A 22,261-nucleotide genomic window follows, 5' to 3' on the forward strand; every position below is an offset into this window, starting at 1 on the left:
AAATTATTTTAAGTATAGATAGTCTCATATTTTATAATAATGTTTTTGTGATAATAGAAACTGATAGGCATCTCTAAGCCTATAGCCTGGCTCTGTGCTCAGTGTCCCAGATGACCTGTGTCTGAGTTTTCCTCTGACCTGTGATGTACTCAGAGGTCAAGTTCACATTTATATTTCTTTCTGGGGCTTGAGGGGGAAAAGGGGGAATTGGTGTTTTGGACTTAGATGGGCATTGAAGGGAACTTTCCCAATTCACCATATAATTCTTTTGTTGTTAATAATGAAAGTCTCAAAGAGGCTATATTCAGTTTGGGAGAGGAGCATAAGGAAAGATGTTATAGGATTAATTCAGCATTTATTGTGCAGTACTTAGCATTTTGTTGGTTTATTCATTTGGTAAAGCTGAATATTTTAGGTGCTTAGATAAATTCTGTTCTACTTCATTATTTAGCTGTTGTTCATGGCTGTATATTTTTTTAAAGTCAGTAATTTTATTTTCATGATAGGTGGTAGATGAAGCTCTGAAAGTAGATGATAGTGACTGTCATCCTGAATTTGTACCACCATCAAGTGAGTTTTTCCCCCTTCTGTAAATTTTTGCTGAATTCATGTAGTGTTGCCTAAGCTTCTACATGCTAAAATTCGCAAAAGCCTCACTTGTGTTTGCTGTTCTCCTTTTACTTTGCAGTGCTTCTGAGTCTAGAAAAAAATTGGAATATTTATTTGAAGTAAATGCTCAGTCTTTTCATATTACTTAATAAATTTAATTTTGGAAATCCAGGTCAAGGTATAGAAAGGAAAAATGATGCTCTCTTGGTCTGCTACCTAATTTCCACTAGGCCAGTGTTTCTTTATTTCATTATCTACCCCCTGCTCTCAGAGCTGTTTCTCCTTTCATGAAACTTTAATACTTCAGGTACTATTTATCTGTTTTATGTTCTGTATGTACATGTGTGCCTTATATATAAAAAGATTTTTTTTCATTTTCCAGTAACCAATTCCAACTTTCTTTGGGGTGATGTCACCCCTAAGTATATGTTGAGAATGAATATACTTTAATACTAGTTTATTTAAATTATATGTGTTTAGTGCATGCATTTATTTATGCATCTAGAAAACACAGATACAGCAGACGTCATCTACTTGGTGTCTTGAGGAAATGAAAGATTTCAGAGAAGCAAATACTCATGTCGCATTTTTTCTGTGTCCCTTTATACTTCCCACTTCTGAAGGAAGTCATTCTGAAGTGGATTTCATTCTTCTCTGCCTTTTAAAACAAAGTTTGAGAGAATTCAGATTTTCTCAATGGTTCAAGGTTGTAGTTCAGTTCAGTCGCTCAGTCGTGTCCGACTCTTTGCGACCCCATGAGTCACAGCATGCCAGGCCTCCCTGTCCATCACCAACTCCCGGCGTTCACTCAGACTCACCTCCATCGAGTTGGTGATGCCATCCAGCCATCTCCTCCTCTGTCGTCCCCATCTCCTCCTGCTCCCAATCCCTCCCAGCATCAGAGTCTTTTCCAAGGTTGTGGTTACACACACGTTACTTCCTCAAGTTTTCATGAGCTCCTTTCAGAGCGATTGTGGTTAGATGGTTGACCTTCTAGTTAGTGATCCTGTTGCCCTCTTTTCTTTCACTAGTTTTTTGGTTCCTTTATTTTTTTTCAGTGTTTTTGCTTCCGGCAGTCGTTTCGGTCTTTTACTTCCTGCAGCTCTATCTTCTCTTAGGCTCCAGTGCTGGATATCCAACCACTTACCACTGGTTACACTGTAGCGCAGGTACAAAGGGGGGAAACACAGGTGCCTGCCTTCCCTGATGTGACTTTATGGCATATGCAAAATACTTGAGAATAAAACTATTTTTCTTTAAAAGTTACACTGTAGCGCAGGTACAAAGGGGGGAAACACAGGTGCCTGCCTTCCCTGATGTGACTTTATGGCATATGCAAAATACTTGAGAATAAAACTATTTTTCTTTAAAAACAGCTTGTAATTTATTGATATTTCTTAGGCCATTATTAGAACATTTAAATCATTTAAATACTGTTCATAGTTCTGCATCTGTGTTCAAAGAAATTGAGGTCCCAGAATTAGATTAAATTTTGCCCTAGGTCACCCAGTAGAAATCAAACTGGAACTCTTCTTTCTAGAAGCCTCTGGTTTTCTGAGGCCCCCCAGAGCTCAGGCTGTCAGCCCCTCCCTGGTACATAGCTGACTTGCTTCTCCCAAAGCTTCCTTCAGATGCACCTCGTCCCCACCTGTGCTCTCTTGTGCACAGCTGTGTACAGTGTGTACAGTGGCGCTCTGCTCCTCCTGAGGAGGTCAAGGCTGAGCTGGAGAGTCAGAGCACTGGGCATGTACACATTCACACCAGCTGCCCCTTTCAGCCTGTCCTTACATAACCCCCTCAATCACACAGGTTTGCCTAGTGCTTGTTAAAACGAACTCCATTTGGCCCATTCTATGTAAATCCTACTTGTTACCTTAAACACAGATGCTGCATCCCCCCGGACGCCTTTCCCAGTCACTCCAGCTTATGTGATTTTCCCTTCTTAGTGGGGATTGTTGTTTAATTACTGAAGTGACTGTCTTTTTTTCCCATATGATTATAAACTCCCTGAGAATAGAAACTATAGCCTAAAAAAAAAAAAGCAACTATAGCCTTCTATATGTCTTCTATATCTATATCTCTCGTAAACTATATCTCTTCTGTATCTACTGTAATCATCATTATAATTTATTCTTACAGTAATTTTATAGCATACATAGAGAAACACTATCAGTAGCTTTTTTTTTTAATAGCTTACCTGTTAGACTCACAATATTGCTCCCTTTGCTTTATTATTCCAGTGTACATTTTTAAAAAAACTTTACTTTTAAGCTTATAGATTTTTATGTACAGATTTCAGAAACAAATACTTTTGTATTTGCAGGTCAGCCTCCAAAATATAAAGGGAAACAAAAATCTCGAAACAATGAATTGGAGAAGTTCAGGTATGTTTCTTATCTGTTTTTTTCTTTTGCTTTATTTTGTTTCCATAATGTCCGCCTCCCAAGAAGAAAGGAAAAATAAATCTCTTTCAAATAGTAGCTACTTCTGCATATGTGTATTATGATAAGTACATCTCTTTCAAATGTCTAGGCATGTCTTTGGAAGAAGATCATTTTTGGCTAAAGGGTTATTTAATCCTGGATGTTAATTAACTGAGAGTCATATAATAGGAGATATAGCAGCATAAATTTTCTAAAATTTCAAAATACATGCTCAGGAAGAGGAAGGCATATTCATATAACTACAAAGTAAATATTTGATCTCCTTCACTGTTCACTTGATTTCACCTGTCTCTCAGTTCCTTCTCTAGTGCCTTTCTTTAGAAATTGCTATTAATCATTTCTTGACCATCTGGAAACTGACTCTACATGCCCTGACACGGCTGTGTGTGTATTCAGAGGCCCTTTTGCATCATTATCCCATTAGAGGAAAGGATTTACTAATAAACCAACCACTTACAAAGTGGTTCTACCAAGCATTTCCCCCAATTAACAGTAGGAACTCTTGGCACCAGTCTTTAATCTCCCATTACCTACAGCGATGTAAATTGATGGCAAAGTGAAAGTGTAAATCTTACAGTAGATACAGAAATTCATGAAAACAATGAAAATGATGCTGGTGAAACTATAAAGCCTTCATTGCCACAGTTCCACTAGTCTTCAGTTTTCTCTTTGTATCTGAAGGCTGATTCCTTGATAGGTGCTTGAAGGAGAATGAATATCATTTGAATATCATCGCACTAAGAGAAATTAGTAAAGTACCATTTTTTGATGGTGCTACAAAAGTTATATACAAAGCAAAGCCATAGTGCCTTATGTTATTCTCTTATTTGTTAGAAAAGCCCTGGGTCTTCCTCCTCACCCCTCTTCTCTCAGCACAAAAAGAAACCAAAACCCAATACATGTATATTCTCTGAATGCATAGTTAAAATTTCAACCCATTGTGTTAAAGTTAACTTGATTTTCCAGATGTTTTGTTTCTGTTTTCAGACTGAATACTCTTCTTGATTATATCTATTTCATGAGGTTATTATATAATAAAGTGGATGGTGGTTTTGTGGTTTAGTCGCTAAGTCATGTCCAACTCTACGACCCCATGGGCTGTAGCCCACCAACTCCGCTGTCCATGGAATTTTCCAGGCAAGAATACTGGAGGGTTGCCATTTCCTTCTCCAGGGGATCTTCCCAACCCAGGAATTGAACCTGGGTCTCCTGCATTGCAGGCAGATTCTTTACCAACTGAGCTATAAGGGAAGTCCAAGTAGGACAAACACATAAAATTCTTAGAGCCCTGGAACATAGTAAATGTTCAGTACACTGGAACTATCATCGTTAACACTATCATTTTCATTGTTAGAACCATTCTGGCCTCTAGCTTGCCTTTATCTCTTCTAAAATGCCTTGACTACCTTCCCATATCTGACCATGGATATCTACATTCTTCATTTTCATGGCAGTAGGATATTTACTGGTATAGATGTTATGTGAAGGAGGAATTTCTAGAGTAGGAATTGTCATCAAAGGGCATTTGATACATTTTCAAATATATATATATTCAAATATATATATGTGTGTGCCCTTTGTGTATATTTTTTGCCATATTTTGTTCTCAAAAAATGAGCAGTGTTCATACTGGTACTAAGCTACGAGAGAGTATGGTATAAGAAAGATGTTTATAGATTTGGTCCATGTCCCTAGTTCCTGGCACAGAGCTCCTAGGACCCTTGGAGTTTCCTGAGTGAAGAGAGAGTCTTTGGTTACTTTGAAAAGACTTTGGAGCTCCTTCCTCCCTACTTGAGTTTATACTAATAAGGTGACTCAAGACTGGGTCCCCCTGTCTTCAAAATTGAGGCTGGTCACCAAATAAATAAAACGTGTGATTGGTTGGAACTTTTAGCACCCCCCACCCGCTAGTGTTTTGGGAGGGGAAGGGAGCTAGAAATTGAGTTTAGTCACGAGTTTCCAGTAATTTAATCATTCATGCCTGTGTAATGATATCTCAGTAAGAACCTCCAAACACAGGGGTTAAGGGAGCTTCTGGGTTGGTGAATACATGGTGATGGCAGGGAGCAGTGACTCGGGGGCAGCGTGAAAGCAGCATGGTGCTTCTCCCCAACACCTTCCCTGCATCTTTTCCACTGAGCTGCTCCCAACCTCTGTCCTTTACAACTAACTGATAACCATAAGTAAAGTGCTTTCCTGAGTTCTCTGGGTTGTCCTCAGGAATAGTTGAACCTAAGGGATGGTCACAGAAACCCCTGAATTTGTAGTCAGTGGGGCATAAGTGTGGGTAGCCTGGGTACCCCATTGTGGCTGAAGTGAGGGCAGCCTTGTGGGACTGAGCCTCTAACCTGTGGGGCCTGAGTTACTAACTCCACAGCTGGTGTTAGAATTGAATTGTTGGACTCTGAGTTGATGTTGCTGAATTGGTGTGGAAAATTACAGGTATTTGGTTTCAAAGCACCACACATTTGGTGTCAGAAAACACCACCTTTAGGCTCAGCCTTTCTGAAATGTTTGTGTCTTTTTATTTGATTTTTGCCTGAGATGGAACATCTTTGGAGTATTTATTGGGCACATTGATTGTCTCAGGAGTTTGTTGTTATGATGACTTAGATTTGTAATAACTTGATGATCAGTGTAAATCCCAAATTTATTATTTTTTTTAAGCTGTTCTTCCATAATGTCTGTATAATGAGTTCATCTGGTCCTCCTTCCCCTCTAATTTAATAGGGGTTTTATTAAACTTAGAAATTACTTGGCAGAGAATCAGCATCTTGGTAATATTTCTGTTTAGGAATTTGTGACTCTCCATTTGGTCAATGTTTGATATGACTTTCAATAAATAATAGTATTTTCCTTTATATAAGCAGGATTGTTTTAAAATAATTCACAACAGTACTTTTCTCTTTTAGCCCTGGTTCACAGGAAACTTTACCAGTAGATTTGAAAAACATTTTGGAGAAACAGTTTTCTAAATCTTCCAGAGCCGCACACCAGGTAAAGGCAGAGACTTTGCTAATGGAAAAGAGTCTTTCTGAACATAACATTTTGTCACTTGAATGAAGTCTAATCACATACCACTCTTAAGTTTTTGGGTTTTTCTAATGTAATTTTAGTTATGGACATAGAATTTAGTAGATGATTGCTAAGAGACCAAACAATCATTAAATCTAAATTTTAAGTTGGTAATTATGTGAAGCTGAGATTTAACTAATGGTTAATACTGCACAAGTGTTAAAAGGAAGAAGCAAGTCTTTCCAAAGATATGAAGCTTTGGTGATCTTTGCTTCCCAAAGTTTTAACTTTTAAGTTAAATAATTTTAAGAGGTTTAAATACCTGCAGTTTTATTACACCTACCATAAAATCTTAAAGGAGCAAGCGTTTTATTCTTTTATTTATCAGACAAATGTAAATAAAATTCTTTCTATGATATTGAGTAAGTAATAAAAAATGTACATTAAGGGGGAGGAAATGAATAGGCAGAACCCAGAGGATTTCTTGGGCTGTGAAAATCCTTTGTCTGATAGTATAGATGATGGATACATTATGCACTTGTCTGAGCCTGTAGAATGTACACCAAGAGTGAGCCATAGGGTTCACAGGTAAGCTGTGGGCTTCGGATGATTATGCGGTGTCAGTGTCGGTTAATCCTTGGTTTAAGAAAAAAAACAACTGTATGTCATTCTGATGAGTGACACTGATAGTGGTGGAAGCTATGCATTTAAGGGAACAAGGAAGTATGTGGAAATCTTTGTGCCTCCCTCTTGGGTTTTTTTGTAAACCTGAAACTGCTCTCAAAGAAAACATTTTAAAAAATGCAAGGGATCCAGCTAAAAGATTACTTTGAAGGAAATTTGACAAGCTGAATGCATGTATTAAGAGAACAGAGGCATTTATGTATTTACTTGTTTATTACTGCAGCATGTGCGGTGTGTTTGGTTCCCTGACCTGGGATTGAACCCATGCTCTTGCATTGGAACTTACATTGGAAGTGCAGAGTCTTAATCACTGGACCACCAGGGGATTTCCAAGACTTTTAAATTAGTGATACTTTCCTCCCAAGAACAAGGGAAAAAACAACAAAAAAAGAAAGTAGAAGGAAATAACAAAGTAGAAAATAATAAAATGAGCCTCTTAACTTCTGAGATGGCCCACACTCTGTGGAGTGTGTTTCTCTCTAAATAAGTCTACTTCTTACCTATTAAAAGAAAAAGAAAGTAATGAAATGGAACAACACATAAAGGATCCATAGAGCTAAAAGTTGACTCTTTGTCTTTGACAATATAAATAAAATTTACACACCAGTATGGAAACTAAACTGTGTTGGAGAAGACACTTGAGAGTCCCTTGGACTGCAAGGTGGTCAAATCAGTCAATCCTAAAGGAGATCAACCCTAAATATTCATTGGAAGGACTTGATGCTGAAGCTCCAATACTTTAGCCACCTGATGTGAAGAGTGGACTCATTAGAAAAGACCCTGATACTGGGAAAGATTGAAGGCAGGAGAAGGGGATGACAGAGGATGAGATGGTTGAATGGCATCACTGACTCAGTGAACATGAGTTTGAGTAAGCTCTGGGAGTTGGTGATGGACAGGGAAGCCTGGCATGCTGCAGTCCATGGGGTCACAAAGAGTCGGACACAACTGAGCAACTGAACAGCAGCAGCAGACACTGGTGGGTTTCTCAGGTGATGCTGGTGGTAAAGAATCTGCCTGCCAGTGCAGGAGATGCAAGAGACTTAGGTTCTATTTCTGGGTCGGGAAGATCCTCTGGAGAAGAAAATGGCAACCCACTCCAGTAGTCTTGCCTGGAAAATTCCATGGGGCCATAAAGAGTTGGAAACAACTGAGCACACATGGAAACTGATAAAAGAAGATACAATAAAGCAATATCAAGAATGGAAAAGGTACATTACTTACAGACTCTTTAATATTACAATTACTATATCACAGTACTATTGTGAACATTATACCAAGAAATTTGAAAATGTTTATAGATGAAATAGACAAATTTCTAGAAAAATCTCGCTTATGAAAACTCAGAAAGAAACAGAAACTTTAACAGAATCTGTGGATTACAACAAATTATGGAAAATTCTTAAAGAGATGAGAATACCAGACCATCTTACCTGCCTCCTGAGAAGTCTGTATGCAGGTCAAGAAGCAACATTTAGAACCAGACATGGAATGATGGATTGGTTCATAATTGGGAAAGAAATATGTCAAGGCTGGATATTGTCACCCTGCTTATTTAACTTATAGGCAGAGTACATCATGTGAAATGCTGGGCTGGATGAAGATCAAGATGAAATCAAGATTGCCTGGAGAAATATCAATAACCTCATATATGCAGATGACACCACCCTTATTTCAGAAAGCAAAGAGGAACTAAAGACCTCTTGTTGAAGGTGAAAGAGGAAAGTGAAAAAACTGGCTTAAAATTTAACATTCAAAAAACAAAAGATCATGGCATCTGGTCCCATCAAAAGAACAAAGAACAAAGTCAGTGGACTTAACGCTATCTGTTCCTTATTTCAAAGAGGAAGTGAAGTCGCTCAGTCATGTCCGACTCTTTGCAACCCCATGTACTGTAGCCTGCCAGGCTCCTCCGTCCATGGGATTTTCCAAGCAAGAATACTGGAGTGGGTTGCCATTTCCTTCTCCAGGGGATCTTCCCGACCCAGCAATGGAACCTGAGTCTCCTGCATTGCAGGCAGGCAGTTTACTATCTGAGCCACTAGGGAAGCCCTGGTCCCATCACTACTGGTCCTATCAATTCATGGCAAATAGATGGGGAAACAATGGAAACAGCGACCAACCTTTATTTTCCTGGACTTCAAAATCACTGCGGACAGTAAGTGCAGCCATGAGATTTAAAAGACACTTGGTCCTTGGAAGAAAAGCTGTGACAAACCTGGACAGCATGTTAGAAAGCAGAGACATTACTTTGCCAACAAAGGTCCATCTAGTCAAAGCTATGGTTTTTCCAGTAGTCATGTATGGATGTGAGAGCTGGACCATGAAAAACGCTAGGCGCTGAAGAATTGATGCTTTTGAACTGTGGTGTTAGAGAAGACTCTTGAGAGTCCCTTGGACTGCAAGAAAATCAAACCAGTCCATCCTAAAGGAAATCAATCCTAAGTCTTCATTGGAAGGACTGAAGCTGAAGCTCCAATAATTTTGGCCATCTGATATGAGAGCTGACTCCTTGGAAAAGACCCTGATGCTGGGAAAGATTGAAGGTAGGAGAAGGGGACAACAGAGGATGAGATTGTTGGATGGCATCACTGACTCTATGGATAAGAGTGTAAGTAAACCCCAGGAAATGGTGAAGGACAGGAAAGCCTGGTGTGCTGTAGTCCATGGGGTCACAAAGAGTCAGACACGACTAAACAACAACAGAATCCAGAATTTCCAGAACCAACCATGATTAGTTACTATTCCATTCATTGAATACCTATAGACTATTTTCTGCTTTGACAATTCAGTGCTCTATGTAACACAATACAGGTCTATTTCTTCTAAAATAAAATACTGGATTTAAATCTCCCCCAAATGAATATTAACATGGAACACAATACTCATTTCAGTATGTGGGTCATTTTAAAATTCTTTTATCTATTTTAGGTATATATTACGTTTCTTTTTAAGGTCTGTTGGAATGAAGCAAGTTTCAAGCATTTTTAATGTTTCCTAATCAGTTTCAACAGCTTTCTAATTAGTTGCGTGAAAGGGTTTTTAGAATTTTTAACAGTGTTTAAATTGTCACTTTATTTTGATTTTACTGATCCTAAAGACTGAGGGACTTAAATACTAAAGACAGTTTCTAAAGACAAAAGTTTGCTTAAATAAAAATGATAGTTATTTTTGAGCCTTCATTTGTTTAACACACTTTTACTTAGGCCCCTGTATATGCTGAGGACTGGCAGTGCCATTCAGCCCACTCATGGAGCTTTCAGTACAGACCACTGACTTGTACTGTATTGAGAGAATTAATTTCCAGTGAAACATAAGGCAAATGGATCTTTTTCCTAGAATGAAAGGTTAGAATGGAATTAGTTCATTCAAGGCTAATAAACTAGTATGTGTGCAGATAGCACATGGTCTTCTGTAAGTGTTAAAATTCCTTTCATAACATAAATACGGCTGTTGTTGAGCTATTTAAATACTGTATAGCAAATACCAAGTTTATGTGAGACCTGCTCTTTTCTATGTGTATTCAGGGGTAACGTTCTCTTAAACTTTGATTCATTGGACAAAAAAGCAATAGGTAGCTTTGTTTGTGACCAGACTGTTTTTCCCTCCGTGCTTTGTGCAGTGGGGTGTCCTTTTGGATCCTCATTGTTAGAAACAGTGAGGAATGTCATGCACATATTTGCATTTTCTGCTCCAGTGAACGGCGCACACATGTATGTCAGGGCGTGAGGAGATGTAAGTTTAGCCTGTAGTCTTATTTCTCCAGTCTTCATACAACTTTTCTGGCCTATAGCTATTGCCGTGTAACTAAAATCTGAATTCAAATTATAATGTATATGCTCATGTATATTCAGATTATAAAGTTTTTCTCACTTTATTTCAGGATGCATTATAGCAATTTTTTGTTTATGCTCTTCCCTTTGCATTTAACCTAGTATTATAATATCTCTCCCAATAGTTCTAATTATATTCAAATACATATTAGGCAGGAATAGAGCTACTGATTGAAGTAGCCATTTCTTGTTGAGAATTAGGGTTTGTTTCAGGACGTAAGGGCAGTTGTTGAAATCTGATAGTGACCTGTAAATTGATTGCTTGTTCTTACTTGTCTAATTGTTCAAGTCTCAGCCAAATAATATACTTAGTTAAATGATGGCTAATGTTCTCCATTTGTGCTGTTAAAATTTCCAAACACTGTCTTGTCTAGTCTGGTAAAGAGAACACGGCTTAGTATTATAAAGTGAACCACCCTTTCCTGTCATGAGCAGCGCTGGAAATGTTGGAATTAAGATGTGAAGCTGTACATTTTAATTTCTACTTTAATGGTGGTGTGCTGAAAAAGGGCTATAATGCATAAAGGTTAGCTTTGCATATTTTATGATCAGTTATAAAGTGTAACTGCTTAATGATGAACTTTGGCATCTTATGTTTTAGACTAAACATGCATAGCTCTAGACTACTGAAATAGAATTTCTTTTTGTAGGATTTTGCTAATATAATGAAAATGCTGAGAAGCTTAATCCAGGATGGCTACACGGCCTTGCTGGAGCAGCGCTGCCGCAGCGCCGCCCAAGCCTTCACAGAGTTGCTCAATGGTTTAGATCCTCAAAAAATAAAGGTAAAATTGCCTTCTGGTGATTTGTTTACCAGTGCTTATGCATTTCAGAGGAATGTAGACGAGAACCAAAACTTTGGTTTCGTTGTTTTAGTGTATCTTAGACCGTGCTGAGATTGGCTGAACCTAATGCAGGTTGTAAGACGCAGATAATGCTCTGATTCAGCCTCTATGGTTGCCCTAGCTATACAGCCTGGGTTTAAACTCTCATTGCACTATAGTTGGTGTTCGTTAGAGTTCTTGGCTTTTTGTCTTTATTAGAGTACAAAATCAAGGATTTGGGCTCACTTTAGTTATGTCTTTTCATCTACAAAGAAAGTATTGGCTAGATAGTTTATGTGGGGTTGTGAGAGAGCAAATATTGTTCAGTTCAGTTCAGTTCAGTCGCTCAGTCGTGTCCGACTCTCCGCGACCCCATGAATCACAGCACGCCAGGCCTCCCTGTCCATCACCAACTCCCGGAGTACACTCAAACTCATGTCCACAGAGTCGGTGATGCCATCCAGCCATCTCATTCTCCGTCGTCCCCTTCTCCTCCCGCCCCCAACCTTTCCCAGCATCAGAGTCTTTTCCAGTGAGTCAACTCGTCTCATGAGGTGGCCAAAGTATTGGAGTTTCAGCTTTAGCATCAGTCCCTCCAATGAACATCCAGGATTGATCTCCTTTAGAATGGACTGGTTGGATCTCCTTGCAGTATAAGGGACTCTCAAGAGTCTTCTCCAACACCACAGTTCAAAAGCATCGATTCTTCGGCGATCAGCTTTCTTCACAGTCCAACTCTCACATCCATACATGACCACGGGAAAAACCATTGCCTTGACTAGACGGACCTTGGTCGGCAAAGTAATGTCTCTGCTTTTTAATATACTATCAAGGTTGGTCATAACTTTCCTTCCAAGGAGCAAGCGTCTTTTAATTTCATGGCTGCAATCAGCATCTGCAGTGATTTTGGAGCCCAAAAAAACAAAGTCTGACACTGTTTCCACTGTTTTTCCATCTATTTCCCATGAAGTGATGGGACCAGATGCCATGATCTTCGTTTTCTGAATGTTGAGCTTCAAGCCAACCTTTTCACTCTCCTCTTTCACTTTCATCAAGAGGCCTTTGAGTTCCTCTTCACTTTCTGCCATAAGGGTAGTGTCATCTGCATATCTGAGGTTATTGATATTTCTCCCAGCAATCTTGATTCCAGCTTGTGCTTCTTCCAGCCCAGCGTTCCTCATGATGTACTCTGCATATAAGTTAAATAAGCAAGGTGACAATATACAACCTTGACGCACTCCTTTTCCTATTTGGAACCAGTCTGTTGCAAATATTGAGTTGGCCATAAAAGTTTGTTGGAGTTTTTCATAAGATGGTATGGCAAAACCCGAATGGACTTTATGGCTAACCCAAGAATGTAGTCTATTACTCTTCCCATTTTTATGCAGAAGAATATGATATCAGTTTTTCTATTATGAACCATGTTCATTCAAGTAATTCTGATACAGTGATTCTGTGTTTTAAACACTTAATAGCAATATAATTGCAGATCTTTGCAAAATATGTTTTCTAATTCTGTTTGTCCTTGACCCAATAGCAGTTAGGTTGTTTACACTTCTTTTACTATTGTGGTTATCATATCAATATGGTATAAATTGGGCAGAATTATGTTCAGATATTTAACAAGAGGATTTTTATTGACAGCAATTGAACCTGGCCATGATTAACTACGTGTTAGTAATCTACGGACGTGCCATTTCACTCCTTGGAATAGGACAGCCTGAGGTAAGATTTGTAACAGTGATAATAGACTTAAAATACACCATTAACTTTAGAAGATATGTTAAAATAGTTTTCCCGTCTGGACTTATTTCCTTCTGAGTACTTTTTTTCTCTTCCAGTTTTACTGCGATATAATTGACATACAGCTTTGTATAATTTTAAGGTGTACAGCATAATGATCTGACTGATGTAAATCATGAAGTGATTAGCACAGTAAGTTTAGTGAGCGCTGTCTGTGTACTTTCTTGATAATATTTTCTACACTTGATCTTGGCCGAAAGGCTGAGAAGCGATAATTTTTTCTGAAATGCCTAAATTTAATTTAGTTTGTGATATTTTTTTAAAAAGAAAAGTTAGTTTGTATTTCCATTAGAAAAAAGTTATGCCAGGCCACCAGTGGGAATCTACTTTTTATTCGTATAAAAAATAAAGGACCTGATGTATCATGATAGATTTTGGAAATACATCGAGGGAAAAAGGCAAGTTAGAAATGTAGTAAACAATGTGATACCATTTATGTACAATTTGGAATATTTACAGAGCAGAAGTGTATATTGTTTATGGCTATCTGCATCTTATAAAAGAAAAATAAATACATGAACTAGCCTTATATATCAAGTTTAAGGTAATGGTTGCATTTAGTGACAGAAGAAAGGAGTTGGACTCGGGAGGTTAAAAAAGGAGAGTTCAATTTTGTGTTATACTGTTTTATTTTTAAAAACATACTTAAAATGCTAATATTAATAGCTCTTAGTTCTGGATAGCAAGTACCTTGGATATTTTATTATTTCCTAGAGTTCGAGCTTCCCATAACCACATGCAGTCAGAGTATGGGTGTGAGCACACCTGGTGTCCGTTACTCTGGTCCTTTAGTGTGCTCCTGGAAAGCTTACTTACCTGCACTGCCCAGCATTATACTCTGCTTTCCATAGTGTTGGATTTTTGAAAAGAAGTAGAAATGGTTCTCGAATTAACCTCAGGTAGAAATTACCCTGTGTACCAACTTAGGCTCCAAGCTTCCTAGGCTAGATGAGGCTTAACCCTAACAGCTACCTGATGAGGTTCACTCTGAGTGGTTCGCAGAGCCTGAGGGCCGTTTTCCCCATGACAGGCCGCTTCCCTTGTCCTGATGGGGCAGATGCATGTCTTCCATTAGGGGCTGTCTCAGTCTGTTTTCTGGTAGATTTTTGAAGCCAGGACGACATGTTCTCAAAGGAGTAATAATAAATATCATATTTTGTTTCATCAGATTTGAAGAAATAGTTTATTACATTTTTAATTTACTTTAATTTTGATTAAAAAAACAATGATAGAACTTAAAATTATTTTAAATGTCTGTCATTCTTTTATCAATCAGAGTATCTCCAGAAGGAATTGCTGCATTTACTCCAGAAAAGCCCTTGCTTTGGAATGCCTCCTATAGAACTGACTTCAGAACGTCTTCTTAACTCCATTCTGTAGTGACATTTCCTTTATCACCCACAATGGAGTGATGACCAGTATTACTTTGAGCTAAATATCTTTTGGATTTTTTCCAAAACAAAATTCATTCAAAGCCCAGAGGCTTCCACTGTTGAGAATTGTCCAAAGAATGTATTTTAAGTTCTAAATTTTTACTGAATAGCTGTTTTTAGGACACAACATTTGTCTTATGTCACAAAACATTGTGGCAACATTATTGGAATTCCTGTGACCCTAAGGGAGCAGTACTTACTAGGATATATGTTATTGTGCATTTGCACTATAACAGTCCAAATCAATCTTTTTGCCATGAGCTTATGCCTTTTTTAGCCAGCACACACTGGGTCCTGTGTGTATGTTAGTAAATGCTCATTCGGTGCATTGCCTGTGTTCAGTGCCAACTTCTCATTCTAGAGCTGGATCATTTTGGTTCTGTGTCTGAGTATCCATATGGTCATATTTTATGTAATTGCTAAGAAAATGAAATGCAGAAGGTGTAATTTTACCATAGAAATTTTTCGGTATACAGTTGTTTTTAATATTATGCAAAAAGAATCAACCTTCAGGTAAAATCTGTTCCCAGCCTTTCTTTCTGTGTAAGTGATCACTGTTCTCATTACTGCCGAAGGAGTTATCTGAAGCTGAAAACCAGTTTAAGAGGATGATTGAACACTACCCCAGTGAGGGACTTGATTGCTTGGCCTACTGTGGAATTGGAAAAGTGTATTTGAAAAAAAACAGGTTAGTGGAAACTACACTACATTATGCTTTAGGCCGGTAACTCATTTGAAGTCTTATGTGATGATGATCCCTGTTCTGGAGTGATTTTGACATCTTCTCCTGCATACTGTGATAATTGTGTTTACTTTGAGGACTGACATTTCAATATTAATTATTAAAATCAACAATTCAGTTACCAGTGCTTTCTAATTTTGAATCTAATAAGAAACTCATTAATAATGTGGCACAAGAAGTCTTATATTGTATGTTTTAGTATATGTCATTCATAAATTGTGACTGAATTGATACAAATTAATGGTTTACATTATCCCTTCATGGATCACAGCCTTGCTGTGGTGAAGGGGCTTGTTTACTCAATGGAGCTATGAGCCATGCTGTACAGGGTCACCCAAGGAACATAGTGAAGAGTTCTGACAAAATGTGGTCCACTGAAGGAGGGAATGGCAAATCACTCCAGTATTCTGCTTCTTCATTGATTACACGAAAACCTTTGACTGTATGAATCACAACAAACTGTGGGAAATTCTTTAAAGATGGAAATACCACATCACCTTACCTGTCTCCTGAGAAACCTATATGCAGGTCAATAACAACAGTTAGAACCTTACATGGAACAACTGACTGGTTCAAAATTGGGAAAGGAGTATGACAAGGCTGTATATTGTCACCCTGTTTATATATAAATATATATATATATAACTTACATGCAGAATCAGTTCAGTTTAGTCTCTCAGTCGTGTCCAACTCTTTGCGACCCCATGGACTGCAGCACGCCAGGCCTCTCTGTCCATCACCAACTACCAGAGCTTGCTCAAACTCAAGTCCATCGAGTTGGTGATGCCATCCAACCATCTCATCCTCTGTCGTCCCCTTCTCCTCCTGCCCTCAATCTACATGCAGAGTACATCATACGAAATGCCAGGCTGGATAAATCACAAGCTAGAATCAAGACTGCTGGAACAAATACCAACAGTCTCAGATATGCAGATGATACCACTCTTAATGGCAGAAAGTGAAGAGGAACTAAAGAGCCTCCTAATGAGGGTGAAAGAGGAGAGTGAGAAAACTGGCTTAAAACTCAAACTTTCAAAGAAAACTAAGGAAGGTCGTGCCATCCAGTCGCATCACTTCATGGCAAATAGAAGGGGAGAAGTGAAAGCAATGACAGATTTTATTTTCTTAGGCTCCGAAATCACTGCAGATGGTGACTGCAACCTTGAAATTAAAAGATGCTTGCACCTTGAAACTTGTCTACAACCTAGACAGTGTATTAAAAATCGAAGACACTTTACCGACAAAGGTCCGTATAGTCAAAGCTATGATTTTTCCTGTAGTCATGTATGGATCCAAGAGTTGGACTGTAAAGAAGGCTGAGTGCCAAAGAATTGATACTTTTGAATTGCTCTGGAGAAGACTCTTGAGAGTCCCTTGGACAGCGAGGAGATCAAACCAGTCAATCCTAAAGGAAAATCAACCCTGAATATTCATTGGAAGGACTGATACTTAAACTGAAGCTCCAGTGCTTTGGCCCCCTGATGTGAAGAGCAGACTAAATGGAAAAGACCCTGATACTGGGAAAGATTGAGGGCAGGAGGAGAAGCAGGTTCCAGGATGAAGTGGTTGTATGGCGTCACTTACTCAATGAACATGAATTTGAGCAAACTCTGGGAGACAGTGAAGGACCAGGAAGTCTGGCTTGCTGCAGTCATCTATTCTCCCCTCAAAACTTGTATGAGGATGGTTTTAATATGAAGTGTATATTTGTTGAAAGACATCATGAGTTAAAAGAAAGAAAAAAAACTCTTTTCTGAACTTGTACCTGAAGTCCTTACTCAAACTTTTAATACATATCTGTTCTCTGTTTCACGTCTTAACCTCCCCAAATGTCTGTATGCGCATCAGGGGACAGGATTATGATTTGAGCTTTCTAAAAAAACAAAAACAACTCCCTGTTCCTTCCACTTACACCCAGTATAGAGGTAGGTATGTTAGATTACTTTTATAAAGAAATAATTAACTTATTGAATATTATTTATAACTTTTAATTATCCTTAAATTTTCATCTTAATTGTTTAGAGGAAATGTTATCAGACCATTGGGACTCTTGAGAACTCAACTTTAGAGGCTGTTTAGAACCTTCTTTAAAGGTCTTTAAAGATTAAAGAAGTTTCTTTTACTTCCGAAAGCTACTGTCTGACCATCACAACTCTATTAAGAATCACAGTTAGTGAGGATTTTGCAGTCATCTCACTGGTAATAACAAATGCAGTTAATTTGAAAGTTTAGTGTAAGTTGTTTAGGACACACCCATTTAATGCAGTGACCACATGCACATATTCACTAGATCTAGAAAAATAACATAAATGTGTAACGTCATGGAGGTTGTGATAAGAAGTGTTTTACCATTTTGAAAGTCATTTAAAATTTTTAAAAATTTTATTGAAGTATAGTTGATTTACAGTGTTGTGGAAAGGCTTTTAAATTTTAATTTCAAAATAATACAGTTTGGCATCTAGTGACCAATAAGCCAGCTGGTTTTTGCTGTTATAATGTGTAGTCTCTGGTTTAAAGACCTGCTGTTTATAATGTTCTTATGGTGGATGGCGGAGAAGGCAATGGCAAGCCACTCCAGTACTCTTGCCTAGAAAATCCCATGGATGGAGGAGCCTGGTAGGCTACAGTCCGTGGGGTCACTAAGGGTCGGACACGACTGAGCGACTTCACTTTCACTTTTCACTTTCACATATTGGAGAAGGAAATGGCAACCCACTTCAGTGATCTTGCCTGGAGAATCCCAGGGACGGGGGACCCTGGTGGGCTTCTGTCTCTGGGGTCACACAGAGTCGGACACGACTGAAGTGACGCAGCAGCAGCATGGTGGATGGTGGTCTAGCTTTTCTGCAGGTGAAGTCATCTACGCAAAGGTAAAATTGACTTCAATTGGGAGATGGTTTCAAGATTGAAGAACAGGAAACCTTTTGCTTCTCTAGTCTAACAAGAAGAATAGAGACTGGGAGAACCTTATAATTCATTATCCTAGTATTCTTTGGTTGAATGAACTTTGGGAATCTATTGGTTTTTTTTTTTTTAACTGTAAATTGGCACTAAAACATATCATATTTATAGTAAGACAGTTTACATACACATTTGTTGTGTTAAAATAATTAACTACTTTATAGCTGAAGATGTCCAGAATACACGAGCTCTTTAACAGTTTTACAGCAGAAGGATTTTATTATAGCTGTTTTAAATGAATCAAGTTAAAAAAAATTTCCCCGTTTATGATTAATTAGTTGACATGAACCTATGGTGTTGCACTACAAGGATCTCCTTTAGTTAGATTAGTAAATTACATAAAAATGGAACAACCAAATTTGTTCAGTTTTCTGTTTTAATTGTGGAAAACTTTTAAAAATAAATTACAGCTTTAAATAAACTGTTGTGCACCTACCATAGTAAAGCCAGTGTCCTGGTAGATTCGTGTTTAATTTATATTACTTTTGTAGCAGAGTGATAATGGCTTTGGTTTTTTGAAGAAAATATGGGTTACCGTGAATATTTCTGTGCAGTGATTTATCAAATGTACTCTTCCTGGTAAGCTTGACATCTCTGTGCCTTGTGGAGAATGGAGATTCATGTCTTGTCTTTAATACCTTCTTTGTAATTCTGACTTCAGATTTTTAGAAGCTCTTAATCATTTTGAGAAAGCAAGAACCTTGATCTGTCGTCTTCCTGGAGTGTTAACTTGGCCCACAAGTAATGTGGTTATTGAGGAGACTCAGCCAGGGAAGATAAAGGTAATTACTTCAGTAGAGCTTCTTACTAACCATAAAAGCTCATCTGCACTCCTGTGCTCTTGACTCAGGTATAAAATGATGGAGAGGTAGTAGCACTCTGTACTCAGCTCCTCCATTTCCCCTTTAAAAGCTGGTGGAATCACCAACATTTATTGAGTATTTCCTATTTTCCAATCATACAGCTTCCATTTATCATTACGTGTACCTCTTCCAGCAACCCTGTGTGATGAACACTGTGATTATTCCCATTGGACAGATGAGGAAGATTATGTTTAGACAGGTTTAGTGATGAGTTCAGGATTAAATAGCTTGGAAACGGTGGAGCTGGGACTTGAATCCAGGCATTCTGGCTGGAGTGTGCGCTGTTGTGTGCTGGTTGTACTTAGAGAAAGATTTCACATTGTTTCATTATAATTTCTATAGTTATTAACATTGTATTTGAAGACCTAAAAAGTATAAATTGGTCTCGTATCCAGAATCATGGGTGCTTTGCCAGTTCTAGAAAGACTAAATCATGTAACTTGACTGGGATAGGCCTTTACTTGTGGTGAGCCCTGGTGTATACTCAGAACTTGCTTTTAACTAAAGCTTTTATAAGCACAGGAATCAACTCTTACTCTAATTAAACATAGCCGAAAGATCTGCATAGGAGTATCTGCCAACAGCTTGTATAGATAGATGACAAACATGCAAAGTGTTTTCACCAATTAGCCATCATAGAAATGCAAATGAAAACAGGGTACCACTTCACACCCATTAGGGTGGCTATAATCAAAAAGACAATACAAGTGTTGGCACGGGTGTGGAGAGATCAGAACCCCCATACATTGCTATAAAATTTTAAATGGTGGAGCTGCTTTGGAAAACAGTCTGGGAGTTCTTCATTGGTTAAAGATAGAGTTACCAAATGACTGAGCAGTTTCAGTCCTAAATATATTCAGAGACAGGAACATGTAAGTTTTCCCGAAAACTTATACATGAATGTTCATAGTAGCATTATTCAAAATAGTCAAACAGTGGAAAGAACTCAAAGGCCATTAGCTGATGAATGGTTAAATAAAATGTGGTGTATCCATATAACACATTTGGCCATAAAAAGGAGTGAAGTAATGATACATGCTGCAACATAGATGAACCTTGAAAACGTTACGCTGAGTGAAAGAAGCCAGGTACGAAATGCCAGATCCGGTGTGATTCTGTTTATCTGGAATCTCCACAGTAGGACTTTTTTCTTTGGGGGCCACACCACATAGCATGTGGGGTCTTAGTTGCCCAACCAGGGATCAGACCTGTGCCCCCTGCAGTGGAAGCACACAGAGTGAAGTGCTCACAATAGGAAAATCTGTATATGAAGGCAGATAGTGTATTAGTGGTTGTCAGGGGATAGGGGACTGAGGAAAGATGAGGGATTGCTCATGGGTGTGGGATGTCTTGTTGGGTGGTGAAAATGTTTTAAATTTAGGCTATGGTGATGGTTACATGACTCTGAATATACTAACAAACCACTGAACTATACACTTTAAGTGCATGAATTGTATGGTACATAAATTACATATGAACAAAACTGTTATAAAAAATAAAACAGAGGGACTGTTGGATTTTCCTCTCTTTATTCTGGACTGGGATGGAGGCACTGGAACTATTGATATCAATGAACCATCCTGGGAAGCCTGGCATGAGTCTCGGGGTTTCGGTGGCAGTGGTGTAATTCTTCAGGGGATGGGCAAGCACAAGTGCAGGGATTCAGGGAGGAGGATGAATGTCAATGGAGGGTGGGAAGATGTCCCAGGTAAAGTGACCCTGGGCAGAACAGTGGAGTCCTGAGGGTAATTCTACCTCATTAGGCACCTGTAAATGCTTAAAGGGGGGTTTTAAGAGGTATGTATTGTAAAATGAGGTTTGAGGATTACAACAAAGTATAAGGTTTTGATTCAGTCTGAAATTCTGAAAATTTTTTGTTCAGTTCTTTTCTTCCATTCTTTTCTCAGCATGTCTCTGCATTAGCCTCTCTCCAGGAAGAAAAACTTTATAAGTTGTATGTAGTTTCTTGGCTGAAAGACATTTGGTCCTTTCTGTGCTGAAAGTATTTTGATGGCAAGAGCTTATTGAAAGAGTTCGATTGATGAATTAGTGTTGTCCTATCAATTTTGTTACTTTTGTTATAGATGCTGTTAGAGAAATTCGTTGAAGAATGCAGATTCCCTCCAGTGCCGGATGCCATTTGTCGCTATCAGAAGTGCCATGGATATTCCAAAATCCAGATGTATATAACCGATCCAGACTTTAAGGTACAGAATGAGGGTATACCTGGACATGAACTTGCTGAATTGTGCCTGAAAATGATTTCAGAACGGATTCTTTAATTGGAGATGCGTTCTCTGACTTGTCAGCAGCTGCACATCCTCTTGTCTGCCCCATTTTGACTTAAGTCTGCAGCACCTCACATGGGGGCCCAAAGCCATTGAAATCAGCACCAAGGGCAGTGGTGTTGACCTGAGAAGGCAGGCGAGCTGATTCCGTTGCCCCCTTCTTGCCACCGTTTCGTGTAGCTGCCTGCTCCTTAGGAGCACAGGAGACAAAGTGAGGCAATTACCCAGATTTGCCGCAGTGCTAATTTCTTACATAATTTGAGTCCACAAATCTGAGGAATTGAAATCCAAGAATCACTGTGATCACTGAATAACTTCTGGAGACCTGAATCTTAGCCTGAGTCTGGCAGTTAATTGAGTGAATAGAATGCTGCACCTTAGTTTATTCAAGAAGATAGAAGCTGCCTGCTGTCCCTGGTTAGTAGTTCAGATGAAATAAAGTTTATAAAGTATTTGATATTTTGTAAACCACTGCAGTATCCTCTCCTGGCACATCCCCATGGACAGAGGAGCCTGGTGGGCTGCAGTCCATGGGATCACAAAGAGTTGGGCACAACTGAGCGACTAACACTTTCACTTTCAAAGGAATACACTACTGTAAATTATGGAAATGAATGTCAGTCAAGCTCAGTGTTTTCAGCGCTAGGCAGTCTGGGGTACGGATAGTCCCCTAGGAGGAAATGTGACATCTAGTCATGTCTGCCAGGTGAATGCAGACAGGTCTCTGTCTTCTTATGTGTTGTGGGTGTGAAGGAGAGAGTG

At 38.7% G+C, this 22,261-nt stretch overlaps 1 protein-coding gene across 15 annotated transcripts in view; it reads left to right on the plus strand.

Annotated features, from left to right (window-relative positions):
- Window positions 1-22,261, plus strand: part of TTC3 (tetratricopeptide repeat domain 3) — a 126,423-nt gene that overhangs the window by 47,445 nt on the left and 56,717 nt on the right. For all 15 annotated transcript variants that reach the window (XR_016037151.1, XM_088835066.1, XM_088835075.1 and 12 more), the window contains 8 exons: window positions 507-570; window positions 2,933-2,993; window positions 5,966-6,050; window positions 11,236-11,370; window positions 13,054-13,134; window positions 15,221-15,333; window positions 19,010-19,130; window positions 21,296-21,418. Coding sequence is in view for 14 of the 15 variants with exons in the window: in XM_088835066.1 (XP_088691192.1) it covers window positions 507-570; window positions 2,933-2,993; window positions 5,966-6,050; window positions 11,236-11,370; window positions 13,054-13,134; window positions 15,221-15,333; window positions 19,010-19,130; window positions 21,296-21,418 (783 nt within the window). In the remaining variant the exon portion in view is untranslated. The remainder of the gene's footprint in view (window positions 1-506; window positions 571-2,932; window positions 2,994-5,965; window positions 6,051-11,235; window positions 11,371-13,053; window positions 13,135-15,220; window positions 15,334-19,009; window positions 19,131-21,295; window positions 21,419-22,261) is intronic.

The sequence above is a fragment of the Moschus berezovskii genome, chromosome 1 (assembly GCF_049115385.1).
Source record: "Moschus berezovskii isolate FMDL1 chromosome 1, NW_MosBer_1.0, whole genome shotgun sequence".
Classification (NCBI taxonomy): domain Eukaryota; kingdom Metazoa; phylum Chordata; class Mammalia; order Artiodactyla; family Moschidae; genus Moschus; species Moschus berezovskii.